This window comes from Oppia nitens, unplaced genomic scaffold (assembly GCF_028296485.1).
Source record: "Oppia nitens isolate AA-2021 unplaced genomic scaffold, nextdenovo-longstitch-racon4-pilon3 scaffold15_pilon_pilon_pilon, whole genome shotgun sequence".
Lineage (NCBI taxonomy): Eukaryota > Metazoa > Arthropoda > Arachnida > Sarcoptiformes > Oppiidae > Oppia > Oppia nitens.
This window is the reverse complement of record NW_026533194.1, coordinates 2,221,975-2,245,527: the sequence shown is the minus strand read 5'-3', so window position 1 is coordinate 2,245,527 and position 23,553 is coordinate 2,221,975. Positions and strand designations below refer to the sequence as shown.

The following is a 23,553-nucleotide window of genomic DNA, read 5'->3' as shown; positions in this document are numbered from 1 at the left end:
CATATATATACTAGCATATATTCTAGCATATATATACTAGCATATATATATATATACTAGCATATATATACTAGCATATATATACTAGCATATATTCTAGCATATATATACTAGCATATATATATATATACTAGCATATATATACTAGCATATATATACTAGCATATATATACTAGCATATATTCTAGCATATATATACTAGCATATATATATATATATACTAGCATATATATACTAGCATATATATACTAGCATATATATATACTAGCATATATATATACTAGCATATATATATATACTAATTTATATATGATTTTATGGTTACGTTTAGCTGCGTTTTTAAAAAAAAAATTATTTGCACGTATATAACAGTGTATTATTATTAAAAAAAAGTTTTATGTTATTTTTTACTTTTTGCTTCTTAATTGACTTAAAAGCGATTTTATTTACATTATATTTACATTTAATGTAAAATACTAATATAATAATGATATATCATGACTATCCACACACATACACACACAATCTCACACACCCACCCCACCCCCACAACCAAACTAACATTTTTGATGTTTTTAAATTACACTATAAATCATATCTATAAATATCGTATCTAATATCAAATATTATTTATATACAGTATTAATTTAGTCTATTAATAAATAATAATAATTATTATTATTATTATTATAATGCATTTTATTGTTGAATAGAAATTATAATAAAAAAAGCACAATACAAATGTTTTTGAGTTATTTAATTTAATAAATAAATTTTAATTTACTTAATTAATTAATTATTAAAAATTATTATTATTTTTAAAATAAAATTGTATGTATGTATGGATGGGTGAGTGAGTGTGTTTGTCATAGTATCACAAATTATTTGTTTACGATTTTTGTACTAAACGTATAATATATTTGTAACATTAGTAAATAATTTTTCAACCAATTGATTAGAAATTCAAATAATTCCCATTTAGTTATAGCAAACATATCCAAACAATAGAAACCAATTTGATTTAAACCCAAATGTTCAATTAGGCACAAAAATTTTAATTTATTTAAACAATTAAATTTTAATCCTAATTTTAACTTATTATTCAATTTTAGATTTGTAGTCATATTAGTTTTAACAGTAGTTTTATTATTGGTATTATTATAATTATTATTATTATTATTATTAGTAATAATAGTATTATTTTTATTTTTATTACTAACAATTGTATTAATATAATAATGATTATTATTATTACCATTTAATTGATTAATTGAATTATTAGCCACAAAATTGTTTAATAGATAATAAAATTTATGCGCCCAATAGGTTATTGTTGCGGCCAATAGGGTGACCAAAAACACTATCGATATACACGATAGAAAAAACATTAACAATACTAGTTTTGCTTGAATATTATCAGTACTGTGAAACATATAGATTAAACCATTCAGGGGTATCATTGTTAAATAATAGACTATAAACATAATGTACTTGAACATTTTGTTTAATTCATATATGGACATGGATATTTGATTATGTTTAATCAGTAATTGTTTTATACCATCTAGATTATTTAATCTAACTTGATATTTTGTTTCATAATATAATTGTTGAAATTGTAATCTAGGATATAATAAGCATAGATAAGCCAATGCTGAACAACCAAATAAAATAGCTAGATTAAAATATTAGAAAATTATATTTTATAATATTTTAAATTTTTAAAAAATAAAATATTTAAAAAATACCAATAAAATCTAGACACCAAAAATAAATCAATACGTTCCATATTATCAAATTCAGCATGGTAAAATTACTGCCATTGTCCATATAGGCCAACAATGTTAAGCCATAAAAATAGCTTAGATTTATTAATAAAAATAAATTCAAATGCCATTTATTTAAAATATAATCAAGTAGAATTTTTAAATGAAAATTATATTTCGATAAATATCTATGATTTAGTCCATAATGATTATCATTATTATTTTTTTGAGTAATCATTGTATTGTTATAATAATAATAGTGTTGTTCAATACTACGCAAATACTCAACGATCCATAGCTGATGATTGAGTTCAAACCATAGGAATAGGCCGCCAATGGATAGGTTGGCTACGAATATACCGGCGCTAAACATCAACGAATTGAGACGTTTATGACTTAGCAGATAATGTGGATCACACATCAATGATCGGATAGTGTCCTGGTTGACAATAGCCGACATAGAGAAGCGTACTATGGTTAGCAGGCAGGCCAATTTGAGTAGACATTTTTTCAACAGTCTGGCCATTGATGGTGGGTGTGATGTGTGTGGTGAGTGTCTATTGTTGGCTCCTGTATTGGCGGCGGACAAGTAGTCGCCAAACGATCGATAGGTTAGCACCAAATGTTTTGATAAAAATATATCAAGTTTTTCAAAATTTATTTTTGCCATTGATTTCAATATATGTATGTTTATATTATTATTATTATTATTATTATTAATTTATATGTTTAGTTAATTACAATATTATTACAATAGTTACAGTTATAGTAATTATTATTATATTCAATTATTTTTAAATATTTTTACTTTATTATTCAATATATATAATCTATAATAAACAAGCAATATTTATTATTTTATAATTATGAAAATTAATTTCTAGTGTATAAACTAGTCAGTGATGTTTGTTTGTTAACTAGATTTTATTAATTTATATTATTATGTATTTTTTTAAAATAAATATTTGATAATAATTTTTTCAAACACAAATGAAAGCACATTACACTGATATTACAGTACAGTATATGTAAGTTAATTATAAAATCAATAAATAAAAAACTATTGTGTTTTCATATATACAGTATATTATATATATATATATATATATAAATAATTAATATATCATTTATAATTAATAATATTATTTTCAAGAATAAATGACAAAAATAGTTTAAATAAATATATTTCGTTATTATTTAAGAATATTATTGATTTCAAACATTAAATATTTATAAATCTTAAAGTCATTAATCTATATATCATTAATAATTATAATTATATTTTTAAAAAAATTTATTTTACTCTACTCTAGTCTATCCGTACTATTAAAATATTAACAAATAATAATAGGCATATTAATTATATGCAATTTTTTTGACAAATATATACGATTAATTATTACACTAAATTATTTAGTAAAATAAAAATCATAATTATAAAAGTAATAAACAATAAAATAGTATAATAATAATTAATGTGTAAATATTTATCACAAATAAAATGATCATTTAATTTATGTAAATACTATAAAAACAATATAACTAAAAATTTATTTATTTTTTTAGAAAAAAACAATTAATAAAAATCAAAATTATTTTTATAAAATTAATAAAAATTTAAAACTATTTTAAAATACTTATATATAATTAAATACATAATATTATTTATATTTATTATTTAGAATATTAAATACATAAATAATTATTTTTTTAATTATACTGAATATTATATATTATAAATAAAACATATATTTGTTGTATTAATTATTTTTAAATAATAATAATAATGTTTAGTTAGTAAATATTAGTTGAATATAATTATGATAACTATTTTTTCTAAAAAAAAATATTATTATACTTAAACAACTTTATTAAAGTATTGTAACTAGGATTTTAAAAGTAGTAAAATATCAATTTTTTATTATTAAAAAATAACAAACTAATTAATTAAATAAGTTATATAATTTTAGTAATAATACATATTTTTATATATATAAAAAAAATAATTATATTGAAAATAAAATTTTGATAAAACTTATCTAACAATACGTGAATTACGATTTATAAAACTAACATTATTAATTTGAATATTTCTAACATGTCTAATATTGTTGACACTATGGTTATGGTTATTATTATTATTATTATTATAATTTCTAATAATATAATTGACAATCGTTTGTGTCATTGTCTGAACACTGATACCAAACCATAGACCAAATATGGATGCCATTAGACATAGATATTCTTCGACTGGCATTTTCAGATATAATTCGTAGACAGTTGTCGGTTCTGGCGGATAATTAACGTACAATAAATACGTATTTTTCATACGTTTCGAAATAAATTCATCCAGATAATCTTTATCGAATGTTACCGAATAAAATGTCGATTGACATTGTTGTTGTTGATGATTTTGATTACTAGCTAAACACTTTTGGTAACAACCGTATTCAATGGATTTATTTGTATAAGAACCAGGTGAAAATAATAAATTGCCAATATTATTTGATCCAGTTACTAATCGACCATAATATAGTATAGTACCTGGATACATTTGAAATTCGGATACATATCTACTAATAACACATTGTGCCCGACATTCATCTTGATAATAATTTTTCAGACACTGTTGTTGTTGTTGTCCAGCACCTGTATGTTTAACTAAAATTTTTTTATAGCTCATGTAGCACAGTGTACCCGATTGGACATTCAATATGGCCGAACCGCGCCTAAATATTTCGTACAGTGTTTCATCCCATGGATGTAAGGTTACAAATATATGTTGACCCAACCATGTTAGATTTTTATTTGTAAACAAAATTTGTGCTAAATATCTAGATTCAACGCTAATACTGTTAATTAAATTTAGATACCGGTGCTCAGGTTTATCATCAATTTAACCAAAAAATGTTAGACAAATATATTGGCTATTTATGGCCAGTTTATAATCGGTAACGGTTGAACATTGTTGATATTTACCGCTAATCGGATCGTTCATAAAACATATGATTGTTGATAACAATTCAATAAAATCAATGCTAGCAAACTGTTTGTTCAAGGTAAAATTGGTATAATATTTTTCATTTAAATTTGTTAAATTTATTAATTTATCATTGTTATTATTTTTATTATTATTATTAAAAATAAATGCCGTTTTTTCAATACAAACAGTTATACCAGGTAAACTAGTATATAATTTTAATTCATAATTAACACTGGTCGATTTTTCATATTGAAAATAAATGATACTGATTTTGCTAGTTTGATAAATGCAACCGGCTAAACAAATTAGTTTAATAATAATAGTGTTATTTAGTTTAGCCATAATAATTTTTAGTTAAACATTTCTACCAAAAAAAAATATATTTAATAAATTATAATTTGTTTACATTAAAAAATAAATAAATAAAATCATATTGCGTTTAAATAGTAAAATTAATTTATTTTTACTTTTACTATATTTTTGCATTTAAATATATATTTGTTTCCGAATTTTACTTAAAATAAATTACTAAAATTTTCAATAAATTTCAATGTGTACATACGGTATATATATATATATAGTTATATGTTTATTTATAAGATAACTATAAATGAAAATTTATAATTAATTTTGAAAATTTTAATCAAACAAACATTTGTTGTTAGCAACAATAAGTTAAAAAATATTTATGTTATAAATATAATATATATAATAATAATATTATTATTTACTTTTATTATTTAGAATATTATTCTCTTGTTTTGTAATAATAATAATAAATACATAAATATAAAGTTTTTTAATCATAATATATATTATATATTCTAAATGACAGATAATATTTTTTGTATTAATTAATTTTAAATAATAATAATAATAATAATGTTTAGAATAAAATATTAGTTGAATATAAGTATTTTATTATAAATATGATAACTATTTTTTCTAAAAAATTTATTATTATTATTAAATTTTAACAACATTATTACAGTATTGTAACTAGGGTTTTAAAAAGTAGTAAAACATAGATACAATAGATGTCAATATTATTTAATAAGAAAAAATACCAAACACTAATCAATTAAATAAGCTATTTAATATTAGTAAAAATACTTAATTTTTTGTGACATTACATCAAATTAATAATTGTTAAATTTTAGTAAAATTAATTTTATATTTTTATTTTATTAAAAAATAATTTGAATATATTAAATTTAAAAAATAGATAATTAAAACCATTTATTTTTCCATTCATAATATATCGCATTTTGGCGCACCTGTAGTATTAGTGTTGTAGTCATTGTCCGATGCTATCGACCATTTGATTGTCCACTCCTTAGACAACTGGCCGTCCAATTGAAGATTTAGTTCAATCTCAGTACTCGCCGATTGGTGACTGGCTTTTACTGGACTATCGTTAAGTGTAGCCAATACTTGGCCACTGGGATCGGTATCAACCACTACTATCTTGTTGATAATGGGCACCGGTATACCAGTGGACGACTGGTATAGTCCACTCTTAAGTACCGTTATGTTTAGCAAACAGTTTGTCAATTCAAATCTATATAAATTGTATTTGTTTTGTTCAATGGTACCGATACTATCGCCGTCGTCCCAAAATAGTTCACCCGTGGCCCGATAATTACTGACAGCCGACTGTCCACTACTACTATTGGTTGGCAATACAATAAGATTTAGCCGGCGAAACGTTTCCCGCTGACCAGTGGTGCTGACTAGTCGATGGTCGCTAACCATCGGTATTATTGAACCGCCCCGAAAATGTATGGGCGGTGTACCCGATTGAGGGTCACGAATCACTACCCGGCCAGTTGTGGCTACACGTTTGAATTGAGGCCGAACTTCATACCATCGGTCACCGGGCGGTAGATAACCATTGATTTCGGTTTTATTCTTTAAAAATAAGAGGACAGTTAGATATATATTATATACAGATATATATTATATAAAGATATATATTATATAAAGATATATATTATATAAAGATATATATTATATACAGATATATATTATATAAAGATATATATTATATACAGATATATATTATATATACAGATATATATTATATATACAGATATATATTATATACAGTATGTCATGTACTTTACAATGAGTTAGCTATATATATATATATATATATATATATATATACAGTATATACTACTATACCTCATACATGATGGGCGATATTAGTATACTGGAGCCCCACATAAATTGCTGATCAATATCGTGGGTAATCGGGTCGAGTGGCCACTCGTAAAACATTGGCCGGGCAACTGTCCCGCCAGTCAGATGTGCCCGATAAAATAGTGTATACAAATGTGGTAGCAGTTGATAGCGTAACTGTAGCGACGATCGGGCACCGTCGGTAACCTCCCGATGACCACGATCGGCCCAGACAGCCGGATCCTGGTCAGAGTTGGACCGCTCGTTATGGTTACGGCTGAACGGATAGAAAGCGCCCAATTGGTGCCATCGGAGACACAATTCCGGTGTTGTCTGCTCATTGAATCCGCATATATCGGCACCTACCTACAGACACCACCCACCCCCACCACCACCACCCCCGAGAGTGGCATACAAATTACTGCTATTAATTTGCTTTCAAAAATAACTGTATAAATAGCTATATATATAATTACAAAATTGATGCCAAACATGTTAAACTCTAGCATTCCGATTACGGAGTTCCTCAAGTGTGTCCATTTGGATGCATTATCGCCCAACCAGTGGGCAGCGTAACGGCCGGATGTTACATAAGTGTTACGTGATAATAGCATACCGCGTTTGCCAGTTGTCGACTGTATAGCACTGGTAGGTGTTAAACAAACAAACAGACATATGTATGTTAGTATAATAAAATACTGTGTTTATTTGGGTGGGGGGGGGGTAGGTCTAACTTTTTGGTACTTATCGACTGTTTCAGGCCATAGATGTTGTGAACATCATAGTGCAGGTACTCCTCCTCCGACTCCTGGCCAGTGATGGTGGTGGTGGTCGACGGCCCTAATCGGCATACCATACATATTGTCCAGACAGACAATTGAGGACCGGCATACAGGGCGTCTATTATTGTTAATAATAATAATAATAAATCAAAATTATATTTTGTATTACTAATAGTTAGCTGATCACACCGGTGCGCACAATTAGCTATTATCAATATATATATACAGTATATAATACTGTTTACATACCTGATCTAAACGGCGGATAGTCGTACTTGTTTTTAGGACATATCATACCGGATGACTCTACCGGTTCATTCATGTCCTAATTTTTTTATAAATATGTAAAAATAAAACAATTATTTTATTAAAAAAAACTCCAATAATCAGTACATACCGTCCATAGGCCGTCAAACGGTAGTACACTATGAAACTGGCGGATCTGATTGGCCCACCATTGGTCAGTACGATTGGCAAACCAGTCGACATAGGCTACCGGTCCGTCGGGCCACTGATGACCATAGTATATACCTTTATCTAGTGGTACATCCTCGTCAGGATAGTGTCTGTCCTTAACCGGTACCGTTGGATCCCATCGGACAAACACGTTATCAGTGTAGCCCAGGTCAAAGGTCGAGTAGTTTTTCTTTAAGCTAGCTTCTACATGCGGTTCGATGACCAATGTCCAGCGTATACTGTTTTGCTGTCTGGTATTCCCCATCAGCTCCGGTAGGCCTTTGAATGCCACCGGATCGTAGGTAAAGTCACGGAAACCGTTCATATAGTCGATGTCGACATACATGACATCCTAATTGAGTGGATGTGTGTGTGTGTATGTGTTAGAGAGCACAGGTATGTTACCAAGAAAAGAACAAAATTACTAAAACCTAACTAAACAAAACTAACCAATGGTATCGATTCACGTAAGTTACGGTCAATGGTCTGTTTTATATGACTGGTATTTTTGAAACCATACCGACACAGTTGATAGCCCAGTGCCCAAAATGGTGGCATATGAGTGCGGCCAATCACCGATGTATACAATTGGATAACGTGTTCGGGATTGTCGCCCATAAACAGGAAAAAGTCTAGAATACCGCCGCCCGACTTCAACGCCAGTCCCGGTTCGGGTAGTAGTGTATAGTCTAGTATTAATTAATATTACTATTAAACACTATTTAATTATCTACTAGTTAGATAGATTGGGTTACGGTTTGGGTATTTTTTTTATTTATTTTAATTGTTGTAATAAACTATAATATTAAAGTTAGTTTTTAATAATCTAATAATAATTTAAAAATGTTTGGTTTGGTTTACTAATTAATAGCAAAAAAAAATTTTTAGGAAAAAAACAGGAAAAAAAGTTTTTTTGTGAACATTATTACAATCTTATCTAACAAACAAACAAACAAACAAATAGTTATTGTAATCATAAATAAGTGATTAGTTTTTTTCAGACATTTTTTTTAAAAATACTGTATATATCTATAATACCCATAACATTGCTGTTGAGGAACAGTACTCCATGCGCTTTGCCATCCGTTTCAAGTACCGTATAAAACGGTTGAATACCGTACAGATTGTGCGGATAGTTATCCCGTATGCCTACCGGTTCCCTACCGAACATTGACCACGTTTTGTAGGCCATATTGTGTCTGAGTGTTTGATGTAGATTTTCGCCGAAACCGTATACCCGATCGGTAGCCAAATTTGTGGCCAACTGTATGAATTGATCGGAATATATTAGACCACCTATTGATGTATCAAATCTGATGGACAAAATTAATTAATTTTTAGTTTAAAATTAATATTAAAATATCAAATATAATATAAATAGTATATAAATTATTTATATTTTTTAGTAAATACTTTTTTTAAAAAAAAATAACTAAAAATATTTTTTTTTGTTATTCATTCAAAAGTTTACATACAATTTAGTTTTCGTTGATTTTCGGGTAATTGCAAACTGAAAGTCAGTCAAATTGGTGCCCAAATCCAGTGAATACTGGCGCCGATTGGCATCCATTTCCACCGAATCCAACAAATTGAATGTCGATTGTATGGGTACTTCATATCTACGATGTTTGGCATCCCTGAGCGTAAATCTCAGGATATTTTCGGTCATATATTTGACCGAAAATTTTAACGATTCTATGGACGGTTCGGTTAAGGTTTGATGGGCCGTATCTTTGAGCTGTAGATCCAGATCTAGACCCGAGTCGGTAGGCTTTACTGAGTCGACTACCACACGATAGCCGACCAGTTTTGGGTCCAAATAACATATGGGTATACCCTGTGGTCGGGGATTGGGATCCCAAATACAGTTACGCAATTCACACGACTGTTTATCGACATGAAAGTCATCTTATTTTTTATATAAAAAAAATTAATTAAAAAAAGTATATATATTTAAAACAAAAATAAAATCTTACTTTCAATATAACAATCTAATCGATTGTTTAAATTTTCTGCAAAACAATTATTTGAAAATTTAAATACTAATAAAATACTAATAATAATATTAAATATTTTATAAATTTTTAACATTATTTTAGTTTTAAAATAATACTATATAGTAAAAAAATATTTAGTCTTATTATTTTTTTAATAAAGTTATTGTTTTTTATAAAATTTATTTTCTAATAAAAAACAATATAAATTAGATATTTAATTAAAAAAAATTGTTATTTATATATCTATATAAGTTATAACACACACAAACACATTAATCTTATCGCAAAAAACAAACAAATATTTTTAATAAATTTATTAGCGATAAATTTGAGAAAATTAAACACGTGTTCAATATATGTATTATTATTTTTTTATAACTTTAATAATATTAATATATAATTAACAATAACTAATTATATCATTAAAATTATAATCTATATATAATATTATTAACTGTTATTTATAAATTTTTTTTTAAAAAAAAAAGTATTGATAAGTCAGGTATTTTTATATTGATAATTATAATCAATAATTTTAGTTTATCTATAATACTTTTTTAAAATAAATTATTTATTTGATTTTATTAATTTATTATTGCAGTTATATATGATAATTGTTATTATTTCAAAATAAATTAAACTTAATGTTATATATATATATTATTATTATTAATAATCTATAATATTATTAACTGTTATTTATAATTTTTTTAAAAGTATTGATAAGTCAGGTATTTTTATATATTGATAATTATAATCAATAATTTTAGTGTATCTATAATAAAATAATTTTTTTTACTGATTTTATTAACTTCAAAAATTAATTAAAAATGCAATTTAGTTGTTATATAATTGTTAGATCTTAAAATAAATTAAAAACAAATAAATTAAAAAAAACAAAATAAAAAAATAATTAAATAAAAATAATCATATGTAATATTATGAAATATATAGGGGGAAAAATAGGTAAATTATTGCAAAATATTGTTGTTTACATTTATTTCATTAGTATTATTTTTTTAACATTATATTACACAATAAAAAAATAAAAAAATAAATATCTAATTAAAATAATGTATAAGTTATTAATAATAATAATAATATTTTTTGTTATTGTTTATTTTAGTTAATTAAATTCATTATATTTAACCACACCTAAAAAATAAATCTTAAAATAAATATTTCCAAATGAAATAAAAATATTATTATATATATATACATAGAAATATAATGAAAATTTTAGTAATTTATTTTATTAAAGTTTTCAGTAAAAAAAAAGATTATATAGTTAACTATAAAAATATATTGTTAAAGTAAAAATATATTTAATTGAAATAATTTATAATTAATTATAGTAATATACAATATATAAATATATTTTAGGTAGAAATGTTTAACTTAAAATTATTATTGTTAAACTATAACAGTATTATTATTAAACTAATTTGTTTAGCCGGTTGCATTTATCAAACTGTTAAAATCAGTATCATTTATTTTCAATATGAAAAATCGACCAGTATTAATTATGAAATAAAATTATATACTAGTTTACCTGGTATAACTGTTTGTATTGAAAAAACGGCATTTATTACTACTACTACTAATAATAAAAATAATAATAATAATAATAATAATAATAATAATAATAATAATAATAATAATAATAACAGTGATAAATTAATAAATCAGTTAAATTATAATAATTTTACCTTGAACAAACAGTTTGCTAGCATTGATATTATTGAATTGTTATCAACAATCATATGTTTAATGAACGATCCGATTAGCGGTAAATATCAACAATGTTCAACCGTTACCGATTATAAACTGGCCATAAATAGCCAATATATTTGTCTAACATTTTTTGGTCAAATTGATGGTAAACCAGAGCACAGGTATCTAAATTTAGGTAACAGTATTAGTCTAGAATCTAGATATCTAGCACAAATTTTGTTGACAAACAATAACCTAACATGGTTGGGTCAACATATATTTGTTACATTACATCCATGGGATGAAACTGTATACGAAATATTTAGGCGCGGTTCGGCCATATTGAATGTCCAATCGGGTACACTGTGCTACATGAGCTATAAAAAAATTTTAGTCAAACACACAGGTGCTGGACAACAACAACAACAATGTCTGAAAAATTATTATCAAGATGAATGTCGGGCACAATGCGTTATTAATAGATATATATCCAAATTTCAAATGTATCCAGGTACTATACTATATTATGGTCAATTAGTGGCTGCTGGATCAAATTTATTGTTTTCACCTGGTTCGTATACAAATAAATCTATTGAATACGGTTGTTACCAAAAGTGTTTAGCTAGTAATAATAATAATAATAAAAATCATCAATGTCAATCGACATTTTATTCGGTAACATTCGATAAAGATTATCTGGATGAATTTATTGCAAAACAACGTATGAAAAATACGTATATATTGTACGTTAATTATCCGCCAGAACCGACAACTGTCTACGAATTATATCTGAAAATGCCAGTCGAAGAATATCTATGTCTAATGGCATCCATATTTGGTCTATGGTTTGGTATCAGTGTTCAGACAATGACACAAACGATTGTCAATTATATTATTGTAAATTATAATTATAATAATAACAATATTAATAATAATAACAATATTAATAATAATAATAATAATAATAATAATAATAATAATAACCATAGTGTCCATAATTTGAGTCATGTTAGAAATATGCAAATTAATAATGTTAGTTTTATAAATCGTAATTCACGTATTGTTAGATAAATTTTATTTTCAGTATAATTATTATTTATTTTATTAAAAATTGACATCTATTGTTTTTATGTTTTATTACTTTTAAAACCCTAGTTACAATACTGTAAATATAATAATAATATTTTTTTATTCAGAAAAAATATTTATTATAATTAATATTTTATTCTAATCATTAAAATTATTTATTATTTAAAATTAAATAATATTTAAAAAAAATTATGTATTATTCATAATATATAATAAACAGTATAATTTAAAAACTTATTATTTATGTATTTATATATTAATATTTTTACTAAAATAAGAGAATAATATTCTAAATAATAAAAATAAATAATATTATTATTTTAAATTATATTTTAAATTTATTCATTTAATTTTTTATTTTAATATCTTTTTTATAAATACTATAAATAACACTTAATAATATTATAGGTTATAATTTTAATGATATCCTAGTTATTGTTAATTATATATTAATATTATTATAGTTATAAAAAAAATAATAATATAGATATTTAACATGTGTTTAATTTTCTTAAATTTATCGCTAATAAATTTATTAAAAATATTTGTTTTTTTTGCGATAAGATTAATTTGTTTGTGTGTTATATAACTTATATAAGATATATAAATAACAATTATAGATATTTTTATTAATTAGATATTTTATTTTTATTGTTTAATTAGAAAATATATAAATTTATAAATAAAACGATAACTTTATATAAAATAATAAGACTAACTGTTTTCTACTATAATACTAATTTTAAAACTAAAATAATGTTAATAATTTATAAAATATTTAATATTATTTTATTATTAGTATTTATATTTTCAAATAACTGTTTTGCAGAAAATTTAAACAATCGATTAGATTGTTATATTGAAAGTAAGTTTTTATTTGTGAAAAAATACATATTTTATTAATTAATTTAAAATATTTTTTTTAAAGATGACTTTCATGTGGACAAACAGTCGTGTGAATTGCGTAACTGTATTTGGGATCCCAATCCCCGACCACAGGGTATTCCCATATGTTATTTGGACCCAAAACTGGTCGGCTATCGAGTAGTAGTCGACTCAGTAAAGCCAACCGATTCGGGTCTAGATCTGGATCTACAGCTCAAAGATACGGCCCGTCGAACGTTAACCGAACCGTCCGTAGAATTGTTAAAATTTTCGGTCAAATATATGACCGAAAATATCCTGAGATTTACGCTCAGAGATGCCAAACATCGCCGATATGAAGTACCCATTCAGTCGACATTCAATTTGTTGGATTCAGAGGAAATGGATGCCAATCGGCGCCAGTATTCACTGGATTTGGGCACCAATTTGACTGACTTTCAGTTTGCAATTACCCGAAAATCAACAAAAACTAAATTGTATGTAAACTTTTGAATGAATAACAAAAAAATATTTTTAGTTATTTTTTTTTAAAAGTATTTACTAAAAAATATAAATAATTTATATACCGTATATATTATATTTGATATTATAATATTATTTTTTTTTAAATAAATTATTTTATTTAATTAATTTTGTCCATCAGATTTGATACATCAATAGGTGGACTAATATATTCCGATCAATTTGTACAGTTGGCCACAAATTTGGCCACCGATCGGGTATACGGTTTCGGTGAAAATCTACATCAAACACTCAGACACAATATGGCCTACAAAACGTGGTCAATGTTCGGTAGGGAACCGGGAGGCATACGTGATAACTATCCGCATAATCTATACGGTATTCAACCATTTTATACGGTACTGGAAACGGATGGCAAAGCGCATGGAGTACTGTTCCTCAACAGCAATGTTATGGGTATTATAGATATAATAAATATATATAATATATATTAAAAAAATGTCTTAAAAATACTAATCACTCGTTTATGATTACAATAACTATTATTTATTTATTTTTTGTTTTTTAGATAAGATTGTAATAATGTTCACAAAAAAAAAATTATGTTTTTTTCTAAAATTTTGTTGTTGTCATTAATTAGTAAACCGAACCAAACATTTAAAAAAAAAATTAATATCAAAGATTTTTACAACAATTAAAAAAATACCCAAACCGTAACACAATCTATCTAACTATTAGATAATTAAATACTGTGTATAAGTAATAATAGTAATAATAATTAATTAATACTAGACTATACACTACTACCCGAACCGGGATTGGCGTTGAAGTCGGGCGGCGGTATTCTAGACTTTTTCCTGTTTATGGGCGACAATCCCGAACACGTTATCCAATTGTATACATCGGTGATTGGCCGCACTCATATGCCACCATTTTGGGCACTAGGCTATCAACTGTGTCGGTATGGTTTCAAAAATACCAGTCACGTAAAGCAAACCATTGACCGTAACTTACGTGAATCGATACCATTGGTTAGTTTTGTTAGGTTTTATTATTTTGTAATTTCTAACATACCTGTGCTCTCTAACACATAAACACACACACATCCACTCAATTAGGATGTCATGTATGTCGACATCGACTATATGAACCGTTTCCGTGACTTTACCTACGATACGGTAGCATTCAATGGTCTACCGGAGCTGATGGGGGATACCAGACATCAAAACGGTATACGCTGGACACTGGTCATCGAACCGCATGTCGAAGCTAGCTTAAGGAAAAACTACTCGACCTTTGACCTGGGCTACACTGATAACGTATTTGTCCGATGGGATCCAACGGTACCGGTTAAGGACAGACACTATCCTCATGATGTACCTCTAGATAAAGGTATATACTATGGTCATATGTGGCCCGACGGACCGGTAGCCTATGTCGACTGGTTTGCCAATCGTACCGACCAATGGTGGGCCAATCAGATCCGCCAGTTTCATAGTGTACTACCGTTTGACGGCTTATGGACGGTATGTACTGATTATTCGGTGTTTAAAACAAAATAATTGTTTTATTTTTATTAGCATTTAATAAATATATATTTTTTTAAAAATAAAAAATAATTAGGACATGAATGAACCGGTAGACTCGTCCGGTATGAAATGTCCTAAAAACAAGTACGACTATCCACCGTTTAGATCAGGTAGCCATGTAACCAGTTATACAATAGCTAACAGTGCGCACCAGTATCAATTATTAGTATCATATATATAAATATATATATTGTATATTTGTTTTATTAATTAACTAATAATAGACGCCTTGTATGCTGGTCCACAATTGTCTGCCTGGACAATGTGTATGGTATGCCGATTAGGGTCGTCGACCACTAGCCAGGAGGATGAGTACCTGCACTATGATGTTCACAATATCTATGGCCTAAAACAGTCGATAAGTACCAAAAAGTTAGACCCCCCCCCAAAAAAAAACTTATTTTTTAAATATAGTATTTTATTATACTAACATACATATGTGTTTATAACACCTACCAGTGCTATACAGTCGACAACTGGCAAACGCGGTATGCTATTATCACGTAACACTTATGTAACATCCGGCCGTTACGCTGCCCATTGGTTGGGCGATAATGCATCCAAATGGACACACTTGAGGAACTCCGTAATCGGAATGCTAGAGTTTAACATGTTTGGCATCAATTTTGTAATTATATATATATATAGCTATTTATACAGTGATTTTTGAAAGCAAATTAATAGCAGTAATTTGTATGACACTCCCTGGGTGGGGGTGGGGATGATTGTAGGTAGGGGCCGACATATGCGGATTCAATGAGCAGACAACTGCCGAACTGTGTCTCCGGTGGCACCAATTGGGCGCTTTCTATCCGTTCAGCCGTAACCATAACGAACAGTCCAACACTGACCAGGACCCGGCTGTCTGGGCCGATCGCGGTCATCGGGAGGTTACCGATGCTGCCCGATCGTCGCTACAATTACGCTATCAACTGCTACCACATTTGTATACACTATTCTATAGGTCACATCTAAACGGTGGTACAGTTGCCCGACCAATGTTTCACGAGTGGCCACTCGACCCGATTATCCACGACATTGACCAGCAATTTCTGTGGGGCTCCAGTATACTAATATCGCCCATCATGTATGAGGTATAGTAGTATATACTGTATATATATATACCTAACCCATTGTAAACTACATGATATCTAACTGTCCTCTTATTTTGAAGAATAAAACCGAAATCAATGGTTATCTACCGCCCGGTGACCGATGGTATGAAGTTCGACCTCAATTCAAACGCGTGGCCACTACTGGCCGGGTACTGATACCGGATACCCAATCGGGTACACCGCCCGTACATTTTCGAGGCGGTTCAATAATACCGATGGTTAGCGACCATCGACTAGTCAGTACAACTGGCCAGCGGGAAACGTTTCGCCGGCTAAATTTGATTGTATTGCCTATCAATAGTAGTAGTGGACAGTCGGCTGTCAGTAATTATCGGGCTTCGGGTGAACTATTTTGGGACGACGGCGATAGTATCGGTATCATTGATGACAATAAATACAATTTATATAGATTTGAATTGACAAACTGTTTGCTAAACATAACGGTGCTTAAGAGTGGACTCCTGTCAACTGGTGTACCGGTGCCCATTATAAACAAGATAGTAGTAGTAGATACCGATCCCAGTGGCCAAGTATTGGCTACACTTAACGATAGCCCAGTAAAAGCCAGTCACCAGTCAGCGGGTACTGAGATTGAACTAAATCTTCAATTGGACGGCCAGTTGTCTAAGGAGTGGACAATCAAGTGGTCGATTGTGTCGGACAATGACTACAACACTAATACTACAGGTGCGCCAAAATGCGATATATTATGAATGAAAAATAAATGGTTTAATATATGAATTATTTTTTAATAAAAAAATTTAATAAGATATTAATTTTACTAAAATTTAACAATAATTAATTGTAATGTAATGTAACAAAAATGATCATGTTCAGTTGAGGAAATCTAAATATCTATAAATAATCTATTATAGATATTTTGAAACATTTATTAATATTTTTTATTTTTTAAATAAATCTTCAAATTCTAAAACTATATAAAATAATAAACTTGTTCAATAAATTATAATTAAAAATTACTAATATATTATAAGTATTTTTTTAAAATTATACATTTATGATTAAATTTTACACAAATTAATTAATTTTTTWATTTTAACTTAATATTCAAATAAAATTAAATCTACAAAACAAATAAATCTATATAATTATGATATATAATAATAATTTAAATTTTCAAATTTATATATTATTTATTTATTTTAAAAGCAATTAGATTTTGATTAATAATGATTTTTCTTTGTATTTAATTAGAAAAAAATGGTAATAATTTATTGAATAACAAAAAAAATTAATTAAATCATGTATTTATTATTTTATTGAAAATATTTTATATGACATAATAATAATAATAACAATTCATATTTATTAATTAGTACTATAAGTTCAATAAAAATAATAATTATTTATTGTTATTAAAAATAAAATATTTTCACCTAAAAAAATCAATTATAGTAATTGTTTTTAATTTTTCAATATTATGGATAGAAAAACAATTTTTTCTAATAAACAATATTTTTTATACATATAAAAATTATTATTATTATTGTTATTATCTAATAATAATAATAATAAATCAAATATAATAGTACTAAAAATTTATGAAATATTAGTTTATTGATTCATTTTGTTGTCAATATTTTTTGTTAAATGTTTTTAAGTATAACTATATATAAAAACAATATTATGTTTAGTTTACAGTAACTGTATTTACAATTAGGTTTTTTTTAATTTAACCAATTTTCTTATATATATATATATATAACATATATTATAATTTATATAATATATTATTAAAAAAATAATATATAATAACTGTATATACCGTATATTATTTAAAATTATAATAATAATAATAATAATATGTATAAATATTTCTATCAAATAGTATGTCGTTTACTATGTTTGACGGGATGTATGTATCAAATGTATAAACTAAGTGCTGTCTACTATCGCTACGACACCACTACTAACATACGGTACGAGTTTAACGCCGATACTATACTACCGGCGCTAACACTGTGTTGGCCTAAACTTGAATTAATTGCTACCAATAAAACTACTACTAATAAAACTACTAAAAATAATTTCAATAATTTCAATTATGGACAACAATTTAGTCGATTGTCAATGGATTTTATACGCAACAAAATGGTTGGATGCGGTTTTTTCAATCAAAATTACGAAATGATAATTTGCCATAAAGCAGCTGGCTACAAATTATCATTGAATGATGATCTAGTTTGTTTAACTATACTAGGTCAATTCAATGGTGAACCGGATACTAACTATACGGTATATAATCATTTTGAGGGCTACAATAAAATCGATAATATTTTGACAATAGATGCGTATAATTTTACCTGGATGCCCGTATCAAAATTGACCATGTACATACATCGACGACAGTGGCCAGTCTATGATTTGGAAAATGAAAAACCAATGGACCTGACAGTCGATGGACGAAAACATTATTTGATTGGACTGAGAAAATCGCAATTAAAATATGATCCCGAATTACAACAATACAGACAGTGTAGTTGGCAACCCTACGATGTTTGTGTTGATAAATGTATGGTTGAACGCTATATAAATCGATCGAGTTATCCAGCACATTTTCTATATTATTATTATTATCATCATCATGATACAATAAATAATACAAATAATATATCAATGGAATTTTATAGGAAATTTAAGGAAACTCCCATTTGTATGGAATTATGTAAACCTAGACGTAATTTATGTATTGAAAATTATACACAAATTACGTTCAAAGAGATTACACATTATCAACGAAATTTAATTCAATTCCAGTTTCCCGAAGAACCGGATATTATTTATGAACTCCAGTTTCGTATGTCTATCGAAGAATATCTCTGTCTAATGGCTAGTATATTAAGTTTATGGTTCGGGTTTTCAGTCCTATTGTTTACTAAGTTTACGAAATTTATTTATCAATATATTATTACTACTACTAATAATAATAATAATAATACTAATAATAATTTTAAATTATCTAATAATATAACTAATCTAAAATTCAAACAATTGAATATTTTTAAACATTCATTTAATAATAATAATAATAATTTATTTGTACGTAGTAGTAAAAATAATTTAAAATATTAAATTTTTAATTAAAAAAATAAATTTTCTTAACTTAATTATATAATACATATAAAAAAATAATCAAAATAGATAAATAATAATTAAAATTTTTACTTAATTTAGTTTATAATTTATTTAATATAAGTAAATAATATTATTTTCTATGTAATACTAATATAATGAAAATTTTAACGACTTAAAATTATTATTTATGTGTATTTTTTTTGTTATTTATTAGTAATTAATCGTTTTTATTATTTAATAACAAAAATATAATAATTTATTCTAAATATTATTAACTTATTGATTACAATATTTTTATAAAATTTATATACAATATATTATAAACTTAATCTATTAATTAATAAAATCATTAAATCTAGAGTTTCTAATAAATAAAAAAAATTAGTTGTTATTATTGAAAATAAAATAATTTCAGACACAAAAAAAATCAATTTTAGGAATTGTTTTTTATTATAAATGGATAGAATAATGATTTTATTTTATAAACAATATTTAATATGGGATTACGAATATTATTTATTATTATTATTTTATAAAATAACAAATTTAATAATAAATTTATGGAATATTAATTTATTGATTTATTTGCCAATATTTAAATGATATAATAAATTATTAATAATAAATAAATATATATATATATATATACAATATTATGTTTAGTTTATACTAACGGTATTTTATATAAAAGTTTTTCCATACAAACAAAAAATTATTTTATTATATTATTAGTTATTATTTAAAAAAATCATGTAATATTAGTTTATTGATTCATTATTGTCAATATTTTTTTTAAAAAAAAAATTATTTTAAGTATTAATATATATTTATATAATATTGTGTTTAGTTTACAGTAACTGTATTTAATAAGGTTTTTTAATTTAACAATGTTTATTATATATATATATATAATACATGATATAAATTTGAAATTATATATTAATTAAAGATTTACTATACAATAACCGTATATACCGTATATCATTTGAAATTATATTATTAATAATAATAATCTAATAATACTTAAAACTATGTATAAATATATCTATCAAATAATATGTCGTTTATTATGTTTGACGGGATGTATGTATCAATGGTACAGAATAAGTGTTGTCTACTATCGTTACGACACCACTACTAACATTAGATATGAGTTTAATGCCGATACTATACTACCGGCGCTGACACTGTGTTGGCCTAAACTTGAATTTATTGCTACCAATAAAACTACTAATAGAAATAATTTCAATAATTTAAATTATAGGCAACAATTTAGTTTAATGGCAAACGATTATATTTTCGATAAATTGCTTGCTTGTGCATTTTATAATAAAAACTTTGAATTAACAATCTGTAATAAAGCATCTAGGTACAAATTATCGTTGAACGATGACCTAGTTTGTTTGACCATATTTGGACAATTCACCCAGGAACCCGATAGTAACTATACGGTATATAATCATTTCGAGGGCTACAATAAAATCGATAATATCTTGACAATTGACGTGTATAATTTTACCTGGATGCCTGTATCAAAATTGATCATTTACATACATCGACGCCAGTGGCCATTGTACGATTTGGAAAATGCCAAACCAATGGACATGACAGTCGATGGACGTAAACATTATTTGATTGGATTGAGAAAATCGCAATTAAAATATGATCCCGAATTACAAAAATACAGACAGTGTAGTTGGCAACCCTACGATGTTTGTGTTGATAAATGTATGATCGAACGCTATATAAATCGATCGAGTTATCCAGCACATTTTCTATATTATTATTATCATCAAGATACATTAAATAATACAAATAATATATCAATGGAATTTTATTCGAAATTTAAGGAAACTCCCATATGTATAGAATTATGTAAACCTAGGCGTAATTTATGTATTGAAAATTATACACAAATTACGTTCAAAGAGATTACACATTATCAACGAAATTTAATTCAATTCCAGTTTCCCGAAGAACCGGATATTATTTATGAACTCCAGTTTCGTATGTCTATCGAAGAATATCTCTGTCTAATGGCTAGTATATTAAGTTTATGGTTCGGGTTTTCAGTCCTATTGTTTACGAAATTTGTGAAATTTATTTATCAATATATTATAACTATTAATAATAATAATTATTTCAACAATAATAATAATACTAATAATAATTTTAAATTATCTAATAATATAATTAATCTAAAATTCAAACAATTGGGACTTAATAATAATAATTATTTCAACAATAATAATAATACTAATAATAATTTTAAATTATCTAATAATATAATTAATCTAAAATTCAAACAATTGAATATTTTTGGACATTCATCTAATAATAAAAATAAAAATAATAATAATAATAATAATAATAATAATAATAATAATAAATAATAATAATAATAATAATAATAATAATAATAATAATAATAATAATAATAATAATAATATAATATTTTATTTATACGTAGTACTAAAAGTAATTAAAAAAATAAATTTTCTTAACTTAATTATATAATACATATAAAAAAATAATCAAAATAGATAAATAATAATTAAAATTTTTAATTAATTTAGTTTATAATTTATTTAATATAAGTAAATAATATATTATTTTGTATGTTATACTAATATAATTATTAATGAAAATTTTAATGACTTAAATTTATTATTGATGTGTATTTTTTGTTATTTATTAGTAATTAATCGTTTTTATTATTTAATAATAAAAATATAATAATTTATTCAAAATATTATTGATTTATTGAATACAATATTTTTATAAAATTTATATACAATATATTATAAACTTAATCTTTATTAATTAATAAAATCATTAAATCTAGAGTTTCTAATAAATAAAAAAATTAGTTGTTATTATTGAAAATAAAATAATTTCACGCACAAAAAATCAATAATTTTAGTAATTGTTTTTTATTATAAATGGATAGAATAATGATTTTATTTTATAAACAATATTTAATATAGGATTACAATTTTATAAAATAACATATTTAATGATAAGTTTATGGAATATTAGTTTATTGATTTATTTGCCAATATTTAAACGATATTAAGTATATAATAATAAATATATATATATATATACTGTTATAAACTATATATATATATATAATATTATGTTTAGTTTATGCAAACAGTATTTAATAAGGTTTTTAATTTTATCTAAATTTTTTTTACAAAAAAAAATTATTTTATTTTGTGATTTTCTTATTATTAATAACTAAAAACTATGTATAAATATAGCTATCAAATAGTATGTCGTTTATTATGTTTGACGGGTTGTATGTATCAAATGTATCGAATAAGTGTTGTCTACTATCGTTACGACACCACTACTAACATTAGGTACGAGTTTAACGCCGATACTATACTACCGGCGCTGACACTGTGTTGGCCTAAACTTGAACTAA

The 23,553-nt window shown here is 25.4% G+C and overlaps 2 protein-coding genes across 2 annotated transcripts; one reads left to right on the top strand and one right to left on the bottom strand.

Moving 5' to 3' along the window:
• Nucleotides 1-5,969: 5,969 nt before the first annotated feature.
• Nucleotides 5,970-10,202, bottom strand: LOC128963022 (sucrase-isomaltase, intestinal-like). The gene is made up of 10 exons (XM_054309491.1): nt 10,151-10,202; nt 9,650-10,082; nt 9,213-9,487; nt 8,625-8,863; nt 8,116-8,526; nt 7,968-8,043; nt 7,671-7,836; nt 7,413-7,581; nt 6,940-7,302; nt 5,970-6,663 (listed from the first exon to the last, which is right to left on the bottom strand). The coding sequence occupies exons 2-10, from the start codon at nt 9,841-9,843 to the stop codon at nt 6,004-6,006; spliced, it is 2,553 nt and encodes an 850-aa protein (XP_054165466.1). The 5' UTR covers nt 9,844-10,082; nt 10,151-10,202; the 3' UTR covers nt 5,970-6,003.
• A 1,739-nt stretch (nt 10,203-11,941) lies between these two features.
• LOC128963754 (lysosomal alpha-glucosidase-like) lies at nt 11,942-17,747 on the top strand. Its single transcript, XM_054310271.1, has 11 exons — nt 11,942-12,734; nt 13,773-13,838; nt 13,902-14,334; nt 14,502-14,776; nt 15,113-15,351; nt 15,439-15,846; nt 15,944-16,019; nt 16,134-16,281; nt 16,369-16,537; nt 16,641-17,003; nt 17,084-17,747. Exons 1-11 carry the CDS (start codon nt 11,942-11,944, stop codon nt 17,735-17,737), a joined length of 3,624 nt encoding a protein of 1,207 aa, XP_054166246.1. The 3' UTR covers nt 17,738-17,747.
• The last annotated feature ends 5,806 nt before the right edge of the window (nt 17,748-23,553 follow it).